Here is a 13,769-nt window from a genome sequence, read left to right as displayed (position 1 = left end):
ACCTCTATAACAAATCTAAGAGGAAGCTAATTTGTTCACTCACAAGATCATTGTCTACTGTATAGCCTCTTGAAGCCACACAAATGTTAGTCCAAGATTTCACATCAAAAGGACAGGCTCAATGATACCCAATATGACTTATTGATCATTCAAAGCGTAACACAAACAACCAGTGCTTTTCAGACGTGTATGTGACAGCACTGGAGGCTTTCTTCATGTTCCTGTCTGCTGTACTCTCTGACCCTGTAACGTATGTACTGTTGTGTTCTTCTATCCTCTTTTTCCTTTCTGTCCTTCTCTTCGATTCACTGCCTGTGTCGCACCCACGGTGCCCAGAGTCTCTTTCTCTGTTTTATTACTGCACTTTGATTTTTAACCTCCAGCTGGAACATGTGCTTTAATGTATTTTGTTTTATTAACATAACTTGCTGCATGAAGTCTCATGGTGTTTATTTTATCTCCCCTTTCTCTCTCTCTCTCTCTCTCTCTCTCTCTCTCTCTCTCTCTCTCTCTCTCTCTCTCTCTCTCTGTCTCTCTCTCTCCCGCTCTCTCTGTCTCTCTCTCTTTCTCTCTGTCTCTCTCTCTCTCTCGCTCTCTCTCTCTCTATCTCTCTGTCTCTCTCTCTCTCTTTCTCTCTGTCTCTCTCTCTCTCCCACTCTCTCTGTCTCTCTCTCGCTCTCTCTGTCTCTCTGTCTCTCTGTCTCTCTGTCTCTCTCTCTCTCTCCCGCTCTCTCTTTCTCTCTCTCACTCCCGCTCTCTCTGTCTCTTTCTCTCTCCCGCTCCCTCTCTCTCTCTCTCGCTCTCTCTTTCTCTTTCTCTCTCCCGCTCTCTCTTCTGCTCTCTCTCTCTCTCTCTCCTGCTCTCTCTCTCTCCTGCTCTCTCTCTCTCTTTCTCTTTCTCTCTCCCGCTCTCTCTCTCTCGCTCTCTCTCTCTCTCTCTCTCTCTCTCTCTCTCTCTCTCTCTCTCTCTCTCTCTCTCTCTCTCTCTCTCTCTCTCTCTCTCTCTCTCTCTCTCTCTCTCAGTCATTGCTTGTCCCAGGGAAAAGTCCCAGTAAATATGGCCGTCGAGGCAGTGCCATAGGGATAGGAACAGTAGAAGAGGTTCATATCTAATTATATCTATTTCCTCCTTACTACTCTTCCCCTCTGTCTCTTTTTTCTCTACTTGACTCCACCACATCGTGACCAAACACTTTTCCTGTGGTTGATCAGTGAACCATAACATTAGGATTCCAGGGCAAACACTCCATCAATGCAAAAGGACGACTCCTCGTCTAATGAAATGTATGACTTTCTTAGCAGGAGATTGCATCTATAAAGTATTGTACACATACAGTATTTTTAAGCTATAGTTTTACCGAAACAAGTGAAGTTTCTTGTCTCTTTCAACTGTTTGAACTACATCACACACTACATCACACTACATTAGTCTTTGATCCACGTAACATCAGATGAAGACACAACACTAGCACAAATAAGGTTTTGTATCACTCCATAAAGACAAGTGGTCAGTTTGATGCTGTAGCACCTCCCCTTGGCCCTCACCTCACTGGTCTGTGTTGTCTTGCATATTTCCTTGTTTTGACGTTACATTGTATTGTGTGTTCCTCCTCTGTACTCTCCACACGTATCGCTCAACATGTAATTCTGGTTTAGCTAATTCTCCATTTGTTTAAAGCTATGAATATTTATGGTTTAGAGAACCCCCCCCCCCCCACACACACAAAAAAAGAACTGAAATGATCCTCAAGCTCTTTGAAGCTCACATTAGATAAAAGCTATTTTTCAAGTCCTTATTTTGAAAGCTTACAAAGGGAGATTGAGTGAACAAAGCGTTCAGTCAGAAAGCACATTTTAGTGGTAAAGCCCTGGAGTGCTAGAATCCATCTTTCATCTCATGCTCTGCTCTGCTCTCACTAGTCTAGTTGAGTCACACTGGTGCTTGACGCTAAGCCTAATATTCTAACGTCGTCTTATCTGTGTTAACTTCAACTCCAAGTACCATTACTCTGTAGTCTGATAATAATCATGAACTCTCTTCTATTCTTCCTGTGTAGATGGCCTATACTCTCACTATTTAGTTCAACGATGATCCTGTACCTTAAAAGCTACGGCATTTTGAAAATACAAGTGATGATATGTAATAGCACCTAACATAATAGCATTAACAGAAAAAGGAGCAGCTCATAATGGTGCAATAAGCTTAGCCGTTAACAGTAGACACAGATGCCATGTTGGGCTATTGATAGGCTGTTATTGTGATAGAAGGGATGTCATGGTTCTCACTGGTTTTTCTTACCCCTGCCCTATCAGTCTCTGATCATCCCTGGGAAGAGTCCAACCAGGAAGAAGTCTGGTCCCTTCAGCTCCAGGCGCAGCAGTGCCATCGGCATCGAGAACATCCAGGAAGTCCACGAGAAAATGTCAGTGTGAACTCAGAACTCAGAGACGTGACTATTGTAAAAATGATGTTGATATGTTAGTGACTATGCCTCTATGTTTCTCTCTGATACCACGTCCCTGTATTTGTGTCCAATGCCCTGTCGCTTTGTTGGTATGTACCCTCCTGCCCTTCTTATTCAGCATTGTTCCCTCCCCCCTCAGCAGCAGGGAGTGTTTACCTGGCACACAGAAGACACCTGACAGTGGTCACGCGACTCAGGACCCCAAGTCTGAGAACTCCTCCAATCAGAGCTCACCAGAGGTGCTCACCACAAAGAACATGTGAGTAGATGCAATCACAGATATAGGCCAATATGATCATTCACATTAAAATGTAATCGTCATATCAACATGAAAGTTCAACATCACCAGGACAATGTGATTTAGGTACCCCAAAGAAACCTCAAATATGTACATCATTTTTTAAACTCTGTTTTCTCTGTTTTACACACATAATAAGACAACACAATAAACAATATAAATAATTTACTCAACTTGAAAACCCCAAAAATAATAAATAATTACGCTACCGGTCAAAAGTTTTAGAACACCTACTCATTCAAGGGTTTTCTTTATTTTTATTTGCTACATTGTAGAATAATAGTGAAGACATTACAACTATGGAATAACACATATGGAGTCATGTAGTAACCAAAAAAGTGTTAAACAAATCCAAATATATTTTATATTTGAGATTCTTCAAATAGCCACCCTTTGCCTTGATGAAAGCTTTGCACACTCTTGGCATTCTCTAAACCAGCTTCACCTGGAATGCTTTTCCAATAGTCTTGAAGGAGTTCCCACACATGCTGAGTACTTATTGGCTGTTTTTCCTTCACTCTGCGGTCCAACTCATCCCAAACCATCTCAATTTTGTTGAGGTTTGGGGGATTGTGGAGGCCAGGTCATCTGATGCAGCACTCCATCACTCTCCTTATTGGTAAAATAGCCCTTACACAGCCTGGAGGTGTGTTGGGTCATTGTCTTGTTGAAAAACAAATAATACTCCCACTAAGCCCAAACCAGATGGGATGGCGTATCGCTGCAGAATACTGTGGTAGCCATGTTGGTTAAAGCACAGACATTGTCACCAGCAAAGCACCCCCACACCATAACACCTCCTCCTCCATGCTTTACGGTGGGAAATACACATGCAGAGATCATCCGTTCACCCATCCCGTCACACAAAGACATGGCGGTTGGAACCAAACGTCTGCAATTTGGACTCCAGACCAAAGGACAGATTTCCAGCAGCCTATTAGGGGTGGAGTAATGCAACCACTCACACTCACAGACAGTAATGGCCATAGACTGACCATCCACTGGACCAAAATTAAAGTTTCCACGTTTTAATTTTTTTTTTATAAAAGGTAAGTGTAAACATATTAAAAAACAGGGAAATACAAGCTCACATTTTAGGCTCTGACAGGGCAAGAGGAATAAGGCATGCATAAGTCACGTTCAATAAGAATCAATAGGCACATCACCAACCTCAATGTCCTCCCCCCAAAAAACACAAAGAAATGCTCCTCCAACCAGTAAGTCACAGGGGGGTCAAATACAGACTTGTTTTAATAAGAATGCCATCTGAGGGTGGACTGTTCAAAGTAAGACCGGAATGAAGCCCAAGCATCATTAAACAGTTTGGAGTTTCCACGTGTATTGAACTGTAGTATTAGCCGTCTAGCTAAAAGAGTTGTAAGAGGAACACTCACTGAATTATTGAGAGGGGGGTACCTATGGGCAGTACTCCAAAAAGGGCTGTAAGGGGAGACGGCTCTATTACAGTGCCATATATATCAGAGACATTTAAAGTTATTGTTCAGATTGTCTGGTAGAGACCTTGTCAAATCCAGATTGGAGTAGCTGGTGTTCTTTATATAGGTCATAGGAAGGATCTGTAGCATGCATCCAATGTAGCCTTGGCTTCGCTCACATCTCGAAGCCGCTGAGAGTGAGCTTTGTTTTTCTTGGCTGTAAAATAAATCATTTGGCCACGTAGGTATGCTTTGAGGGACTCCCATATAGAAGAGCAGGACATGCCTGGGGTTTTCAGCAGAAATCAAATTGACAAACTCCTTATCTGAGAGTAAAATGGAGTTACGACACCATCGATAACACATAGGAGTTTACTGGGGTAACTCTAGCTCAAGCAGTAATGGTGAATGGTCAGAAATAACAATAATCTCATAAGTACACCTCTGAAATTTAGGCAGAAGTGTTTTGTCCAGAAATAAGTCATCAGTGCGGGTGTATGTTTGATGAACATGAGAAAAAGAATAATTCTGTCTATCTGTAGGGTGTAGAAAACGCTAGGCCCCACACACTGCATATTTCTGCAGAAAAGATTGAACAAGTAGGGCACATTTAGATGGGCATGTAGTTCTTCATGAGAACTTGTGAACTGGGGATATTGTACAGTTGAAATCCCCCCCCTAAAATCAACAAATGGGAATCTAAATTGGGTATAGCAGATAAAAAGGTAGAAAATAAACTTGTATCATCCCAATTGGGTCATAAACACTAGCCAAAACAAGAAGGGTAGAAAACTGTTTACCAGTTACTATGACGTATCGTCCCTTAGGATCAGGAATAACCTCAGAAGCTACAAAGGGACGTACATTTATCATCCAAAATGTCAGTACCTCTTGATTTACTATGAAAGTTAGAGTGGAACACTTGACCAACCCAGTCCCTGTGAATCCTACATTGCTCACCAGTCCTCAAGTGAGTCTCTTGTAGAAATGCAAAATGTGCCTTCAAACCCTTTAAATGTGTCAGCTCCCTCTTACGTTTCACAGGGTTGTTAGCCCCTTTGATGTTCCACGAAATGTACTTGATGGTATTATTTTGCCCACCCTGAGCATTCCTGTTATACAACCCTGCCATTAGAGCGTAGAGTGGAAAAGCAATGAATACCCAAAAGCCCCAGGATAACTTGTCTCAGAGCAATAATGTACAGTGTAAGATACTTGTAAAAAATGACTGAAAAAGAAACTACAAAGAAGACAGCATTAGAACTAAACAATTCAACCTCCTCCTCCCCCCCATCCATCCATAAACTAACTCAATAGGTCAATGAGACAGCATGGAAACAAAGGAATTACATAAACCCAAGCACACTGGACCAAAATATTAAATCACATCAAATAAACCTGAGTGGGTTCGTCAACTCCCAAACTATACAGGAATAGTCCACGTATAACTAAACATAAGAATACCACAGGTGGGCTACTTACTTACTATCAACAGTTAGCGAACAACAGTTTCTGATCTATGAATGTGAGCCATAGCCTCCTGTGGAGAATCGAAAGGTGTAGTCTTTACCATCATGAGAAAGCCATAGACGGGCCGGGAATCGCAGTCCATACTTCACACCTGGATGGTCCCGTAGTAGTTGTTTGGCCTGAAAGCTGTGCGCTGCCTGGACACAGTGGGGGAGTAGTCCTGGTAGATGGAGAAGTTCTCCTTGAAAGCTCAGAGTGGTATTTCGGGCTCGTCAGAGAATCTCCATCTTCTCATGGAAAGAATGATGTCACAGGGCCTCTCACCGTCCCGGGGCTTTGGCCGCAGTGACCAGTGGGCACGATCAATCAGGGGCTTCTCATCCATGGCGGAGAACCTCTTTCAGCAGCCCGGAGACGAAATCCGTGGCGCGAGGCATTTCCGCTGACTCTGGGACTGATACCAGTCTCCGGGTTACTGCCAGGAGAAAATCCTTCTAAGCTCACACAGCTCTCCTGTACCTTTTTCAGATCCGCAGTCAGGCGTTTCACGTCAGCCTCCAGGTTGGTAGTCAGGTCAGAGACACTGGTAGTGGAGGTCTCCAGTGCTGCAATCGTCATAGTGTGCAACTCTGTTGTTGTTTTGAATGATGTGATAGCTGACACCGTCTCGTTTCGCAGGATAGTTAAATATGCTTTTAAAGTATCAGAAACCTCTCGTATTCGAACCTCAATCGTAGCAGCTACCTCTGTTTTCATTTCAACTAACTCCGAGTGCAACGTTAGTAGCTTGATGGCCTCGAGAATGTTAATTTCAGCTCCACCAGGCAAAGCCACACCCTCAGGTAAAGTGCTAGTCTCCGGGTCTTGGGTATTACGGAAAGGGTTCACCAAACTAATATTCGAAAATAAATACGGTTTTGCTGCAAAATTCACAAACTTTAAGAATACTTCGGGATCAAACAGAAAACCTGTCTGTTGTACATTGCGCCAATCAAATATGTACATCTTCTCTAGACAGTGTATGTGTAACTCATTGTGTAGTCCTATTGGTGTATCAATAACCCAGTCATGGTCCTGTCATAGTGTTGCAGGCTGACTCAGGGTGTAGGTTTGCTCTTTGTAACAACAGGGCCCAGTCTATCCCTGAGGGTCACGACCTTTCCCGCTCCTCCTCCAACGCCAGCAGCTTCGCCAGTGTGGTGGAGGAGAATGAGACAGAGGCCATGGAGGACTACGACACTGGCATGGTGAGTGTGCCTGTGTGCGTGTGTATGCTAATGTTTGTGTGTGTTTTGCCATGCATCTAACTGCCAGCATGTATGTGTTCCCCAGGAGAGCCTGTCTTCAGCGGGGACGCCCCACAAGCGGGATTCGTTAACCTACAGCACATGGCTGGAGGACAGTATGAGCACCACAAGCACCACCAGCCGAGGCTGCTCGCCAGGTGAGAGGAGAGAGAGAGAGAGAGAGAGAGAGAGAGAGAGAGAGAGAGAGAGAGAGAGAGAGAGAGAGAGAGAGAGAGAGAGAGAGAGAGAGAGAGAGAGAGAGAGAGAGAGAGAGAGAGAGAGAGAGAGAGAGAGAGAGAGAGAGAGAGAGAGAGAGAGAGAGAGAGAGAGAGAGCCCTGGGGACTAGGGGGCAAGGTGGAGATTGAGGATATACATAAAAGAGGGCATAAGTTACATATGAGGATAGTCAATTACAGTTGCTTGCCAGGTCGTGTTTGTAAAAGAGAAGGTCTTCCTAATAGATCCAAACAAATGACCTACCTGGTTAAATTAAGGTCAATATTCGGCAGTTTGATGATGTAGGAATATCTGATTTATAGCCGTGTTGAATCAGAGAAGGCTATATGTCTCACATAGGGCAGCCTGATCCTGGAGTTTCACTATTCAGGTCACGTGTTTTATTACCCAGGTCCTGGTAAACCTGATGGGGGTAAAGGGTCAGATATCCGTATCAAACTGGACCGGCCACAGGATCACCAGTCCTCATCGGTAAGAAATCCTCCATCCCGAGTCGGGGCCTGACACTTTACATGGATGTGTGCTCTCTGCCTTTACATGGATGTGTGCTCTCTGCCTTTACATGGATGTGTGCTCTCTGCCTTTACATGGATGTGTTTACATGGGATGTGTGCTCTCTGGATGTGTGCCTTTACATGGATGTGTGCTCTCTGCCTTTACATGGATGTGTGCTCTCTGCCTTTACATGGATGTGTGCTCTCTGCCTTTACATGGATGTGTGCTCTCTGCCTTTACATGGATGTGTGCTCTCTGCCTTTACATGGATGTGTGCTCTCTGCCTTTACATGGATGTGTGCTCTCTGCCATTGCATGGATGATTCTTCTGTTATGTGCTGTATGCATTGGTATTGTAACTTCTGATGTCGTTGTACTTCTGAAGCAGTTGTACTGTAGTTGATCTGCTGTTCTATCAGTGCTGTGTGCTGTGGCTACCGCTGTTGTTGTGTAACTCTTCCTTGCTCTCTTTGTGCATCTCTGTCTGTGTGCCCTTCCTGTCCAGAACTGTTAGCCTCTCCCACCTGATCGTTTCCTGGATGTCCATCTGCAGGTTAGCACTTTCTTCATACTGTCTTGAGTCTCTCTCTCCAATAAGTACCCATAAGTTCACATAGAACAAGTTTGTCGATGATATTTTAAAGGTTACTCCAAAGAAGGAACAAGACCTGCATTGCTTATTCTCCTAAAACATTGTATGATGTTTTCACATGTATTTCTATATTTTGCTGTCAGCCTTTAGTAAGAGTCTGATGTCTCCTATCCCTAAAGCATTCCCATAAGACACAATCCTTCTGGGAGATGAGAGGAGCGCAGGCTTTCGCCGTAACCAATGATGACGATGAGGAGGTGGACCCTGGCCAGCCTGCTGGTCAGTGAGGCCAGACCACCCCTTCCCAGAAGCCCCGGCGGTGGCGTGGCGGCGGCTGGCATGCCAGGGGAGGAAGTCCTTTTCCTCGGTGTTGGTTATTTCTGCTCCCTCCCTCACCTGTCTGTCTGTACACACATCTTCTGCCTGGCTTTGTGTTTCAGAAGCACTCTTTTTGTTACCCATTAAGTAAATAGGTTTATTTGTCCCAGTGAACAAATGGTATCTGCGGTTCAGTTTTAATGAGGCCTACTGTATATAGCCATGCAGATCACACAGTGTGGCCACAGTGCCATTGAATTCTGCCAGAGACTTTGTTAGGGGCATGTTGGTGTTGTCATATGGATTGTACATTATAGTGACAATTTGATTGAACCCATTCAATCTCAAATACCAAATATCCAACAACAAAGATGTGTGCATTTGAATTAAATGTCCATTATTGGTTATGTCGAATACAGTTTAATGTGTAAGTGATTTTTTCAGGTAAAGTGATTGTAATGTGTCTATTAGCCATAGCTGCAACTTACTGTATAGAACTGTACAGCCAAAAACAGTTGCTCTGACAGAGTGAATATTTTCTTCTCAATATACAATAACTGGGATATTGTCATCACAATATACAATGCACTTCAAGCCTCACCTGCTCATACTGCAAATTAAAATGAAGATGGTCATCTAACAAGAAATAATGGAAATGTAGCCGTGAACCTTTAAAATACAGTTTTTCTATAGCTTCATGACTAATTTATACCCTTATCAACATGGTCAGAAGCAGACCGTAATTGGACAGTGCATGGTTTCAGAGGATATGTTATATGATCACACTGTTTTTGCACACAGGATGCTCATTGCTAACTGCTACTGATTTATTGTTATTGGGAACCACCTCGTTTTGTGTAATTGTAACCTAAACAGGCGATTTTAGCTTTGCACTTTCTGTCCACAGAAATAGTTGTCTATTTTGTTGTGTATCAAGCAGGTTACTGAGGTCAGGTATGTAGAGATGTGTTGATGACTACAGGGTTAATTCATAACTGAATTGAATAACGTAATGTCGTAGTCCATCCAATCAGCTAGTTTGCCGGTCTAATCTACATTACAAATCCTGCAGCCTAAGTGTTGCCATCGGTACCCGCGGAAAAATATGTATTTATTTATTTATTTGGGGATGGGGGATTACTGTCATTATACAGTATATTTGCTGTTGATATATTTCTAGTATATTATGGGAGAGATGTACAGAGATAAATATTACAGTTTGTGCATGTTATACAGTATAATCCTACCCTCCACGCCAAAACTAATGTAACCTGGTAATGACATTTATTTTTGTGAAAATCATGATGGGGGTTCTACAGTTCTACATTCTACATTTACATACAACTCTGTTTCTTCTGTTGAGCACTGCCAAATGAACACAGTGTGTGGCATGTACAATTTGAAAAGTATGTTTTAAAATAAACTAAAACTATATCCCACACTGTCTGCTCAATAAAAGGGAACGACTCATTGCCATGACAGAGCTGACAAATGTGTGAGGAAAGGTATCTGAGCTAAAGAGTTTGAATGTAGAACAGATATTGAACAGATACTGTATATGTCTAACTAAAATTGCCCTGATAGCTTTTATATTCAACTGCCTTTTGGATATGATTTTATTCTTAGATCTTTAGTTTGTGAATAATGTTACTGTACACATTCACTTCTTGCCCTAGATCCCTGTTTAAAGATGACTTGAAGAAAGATGCCATTCCTCCTTTTGGTATTTTGGTTCATCCTGGCAACAACACGGCTCCACACGCCATCATAACCTTTGTGACAGTTAAACAATGAAAGTGTGTTGCCTACTGTTTACCTCTGTATCATTTTCCTGAACTGAATGAAACCGTTGAAGGAATGCCCTATAAATAAGTGATTTGATGTGGCTAACCACCACCAGTCTCTAAAAGTAGAACGCTGTAAAAGTTGAGGCTTCTCTCCTCATCTCCTCTTACATAACTGTGCCACATGTACCAGATCAGCATAAAATATGATTGAGTCAGTAACTCATCATCATCAAGAAATGGTATCAATGCGTGAAAAGGACTGAGACAGATGCAGTTTTTTTTACAAATATAAATTATATACTGGTACTACTCTCAACTTTTAACCTTATCTATGTCTTTATGTTAGACTATACTCTTCGGGTCTTCACATTAGTCCAGTGTAGACAGAAAAACCTACATTTTCAATAACTCAACAGAGTGATGGTGCCCTCTAGTGGTGTTACTTATATTGTTTTTTAAATTGTTTTATGTGAGCTGCTGTGCTTTATGGGATAGTCACATTGGAGATGGGGATCTAGTAAAGCACAATGCCGCACTGTCACATCAAGTTACTGGAATTGAAATGATAAATCATTTAGAAAATGTATGAACACTGCTTCAGTGTGATCTATTCAACAGATTGTATTGGTGTTCTGTTTTATTAGTGCATTCCTGTAAGAAATGAACTTGTAAATATGTTTTCCTTCATTTGTAAATATAGCCTAAATATGAAATAAAGAGCCTGGATTCATTCAGATGTCTTACTGAGTTTTCTGCAGAGGATTTTATTAGGTTTAACTCACTACTGTATCCTAAAGTTGTCTGTTTATAAAGGTTTTATGGACGTCGATAGAATGGATCCAGCTTTGGTCAAATTAACATTAGAATTAGGAGAATTAGGTTAAGGTTAGGAAAAGGGTTAGGGTTAGCTAATATGTTACGTTAATTTGACAAAAGCTGGATCCCTTCTAGCCATGACCTTGATTTAATTAACCTTTATTTAACTAGGTATGTCAGTTAAGAACAGATTCTTATTTACAATGAAAGCCTACCAAAAGGCAGACTTCCTGGGATTAAAATACATAAATAACATATATAGGACAAAACACACATCACGACAAGAGAGGCAACACGACACTACATAAAGAGAGACCTAAGACGACAACATAGGAAGGCAGCAACACATGGCAACACAGCATGGTAGCAACACAACATGACAAAAACATGGTAGCAACACTTCATGGTAGCAGCACAAAACATGGTACAAAATTATCGGGCACAGACAACAGCACAAAGGGCAATAAGGTAGAGACAACAATACATCACAAAGCAGCCACAACTGTCAGTAAGAGTGTACATGATTGAGTCTTTGAATGAAGAGATTGAGATAAAACTGTCCAGTATGAGTGTTTTCTGCAGCTCGTTCCAGTCGCTAGCTGAAGCGAACTGAAAAGATGAGTGACCCAGGGATGTGTGTGCTTTGGGGACCTTTAACAGAATGTGACTGGCAGAACGGGTGTTGTATGTGGAGGATGAGGACTGCAGTAGATATCTCAGATATGGGGGAGTAAGACCTAAGAGGGTTTTATAAATAAGCATCAACCAGTGGGTCTTGCGACCGGTATACAGAGATGACCAGTTTACAGAGGAGTATAGAGTGCAGTGATGTGTCCTATAAGGAGCATTGGTGGCAAATCTGATGGCCGAATGGTAAAGAACATTTAGCCGCTCGAGAGCACCCTTACCTGCTGGTTTCAGGGTTAGTTTGGCAGCTGGGGTGAAAGAGGAGCCAAGAGGAAACCAAGTCTAGCTTTAGCCTGCAGCTTTGATATGTTCTGAAAGAAGGATAGTGTAGCCTCTAGCCATACTCCCAAGTACTTGTATGAGGCGAGTACGTCAAGCTCTAAACCCTCAGAGGTAGTAATCACACCTGTAGGGAGAGGGGAATTCTTCTTACCAAACCACATGACCTTTGTTTTGGAGGTGTTCAGAACAAGGTTAAGGGTAGATAAAGCTTGTTGGACACTAAGAAAGCTTTGTTGAAGAGCATTTAACACAAAATCCGGGGAGGGGCCAGCTGAGTATAAGACGGTATCATCTGCATATAAGTGGTTGAGAGAACTTCCTACTGCCTGAGCTATGTTGTTGATGTAAATTGAGAAGAGCGTGGGGCCTAGGATTGAAATTTCTTTGGTGACAGGCAATGGCTGAGACAGCAGATTTTCTGACTTTATACACTGCACTCTTTGAGAGAGGTAGTTAGCAAACCAGGCCAAAGACCCCTCAGAGACACCAATATTCCTAAGGCAGCCCACAAGAATGGAATGGTCTACCATATCAAAAGCTTTGGCCTAGTCAATAAAAATAGCAGCACAACATTGCTTAGAATCAAGGGCAATGGTGACATCATTGAGGACCTTTAAGGTTGCAGTGACACATCCATACCCTGAGCGGAAACCAGATTGCATACCAGAGAGAATACAATACACATCAAGAAAGCCAGTCAGTTGATTATTGACAAATTGTTCCAACACTTTTGATAAACAGGGCAAAATAGAAATAGGCCTATAACAGTTAGGATCAGCTTGATCTCTCCTTTAAAATAAAGGACGGACCGTGGCTGCCTTCCAAGCAATGGGAACCTCCCCAGAAAGGAGAGACAGGTTAAAAAGGTTGGAGATAAGCTTGGCGATGATAGGGGCAGCAACCTTAAAGAAGAAAGGGTCTAAACCATCTGGCCCAGATGTTTTTTGGGGGTCAAGTTTCAGGAGCTCCTCTAGCAGGGATAGTCGCATTAGAAGGGGTGGGAGATGTTGGACGGGCAAGGAGGCATGGCTGAGCCAAATAAGATTTCTGACTTAAGGAAGTGGTGATTAAAGAGCTCAGCCATGTGCATCTTGTCAGTAACAACCACATCATCAACTTTAAGGGACATGGGCAGCTGTGAGGAGGAGGGTTTATTCTCCAGGTCTTTAACAATTTTCCAGAACATTTTGGGGGTTAGACCCACAGAGAGAACTGCTCCTTAAAGTAACTAACTTTGGCCTTCCGGATAGCCTGAGTGCACTTATTTCTCATTGTCCTGAACGAGAGCCAGTCAGCCTGAGTTTGCGTGTGCCGAGCCTTCGCCAAATGCAATTCTTGAGGTGGAGTAACTCTGCAAGATCAGTCGAACCAGGGGCTGAACCTGTTTTTAATTCTCATTTTCCTTATGGGGGCGTGTTTGTTAACAATACCAATGAAAATATCCAAAAAGAAGTCTTCAACAGAGGGGATAAAGCTGATTTTTTAAAAACATTTTACAGAGGCCAGTTCATTGTCTATGACAAATCAGGACAGGTCGTTTCACTGAGCAGCCATTACGAACACAGGCTGTAAAAAAGTGATCACTAAGGTCATTACAGAA

At 42.6% G+C, this 13,769-nt stretch overlaps 1 protein-coding gene across 17 annotated transcripts in view; it reads left to right on the top strand.

Annotated features, from left to right (window-relative positions):
• Positions 1–11,116, top strand: part of LOC124045911 (rap1 GTPase-activating protein 1-like) — a 90,329-nt gene extending 79,213 nt beyond the window's left edge. For 8 of the 17 annotated variants that reach the window (XM_046365715.1, XM_046365720.1, XM_046365711.1 and 5 more), the window contains 7 exons: positions 1,023–1,100; positions 2,313–2,422; positions 2,604–2,723; positions 6,777–6,915; positions 7,001–7,112; positions 7,584–7,663; positions 8,459–11,116. In XM_046365715.1, coding sequence (XP_046221671.1) covers positions 1,023–1,100; positions 2,313–2,422; positions 2,604–2,723; positions 6,777–6,915; positions 7,001–7,112; positions 7,584–7,663; positions 8,459–8,566 — 747 coding nt within the window. In that variant the 3' untranslated portion in view covers positions 8,567–11,116. Of the gene's footprint in view, positions 1–1,022; positions 1,101–2,312; positions 2,423–2,603; positions 2,724–6,776; positions 6,916–7,000; positions 7,113–7,583; positions 7,664–8,192; positions 8,241–8,458 lie in introns of all 17 variants that reach the window. The other 9 variants (XM_046365726.1, XM_046365717.1, XM_046365725.1 and 6 more) reach the window with 7 other exon arrangements.
• The last annotated feature ends 2,653 nt before the right edge of the window (positions 11,117–13,769 follow it).

The sequence above is a fragment of the Oncorhynchus gorbuscha genome, linkage group LG10, assembly GCF_021184085.1.
Source record: "Oncorhynchus gorbuscha isolate QuinsamMale2020 ecotype Even-year linkage group LG10, OgorEven_v1.0, whole genome shotgun sequence".
Classification (NCBI taxonomy): Eukaryota; Metazoa; Chordata; class Actinopteri; order Salmoniformes; family Salmonidae; genus Oncorhynchus; species Oncorhynchus gorbuscha.
The sequence above is the reverse complement of the archived record's forward strand: the minus strand, read 5'-3'. Positions and strand labels throughout refer to the sequence as shown.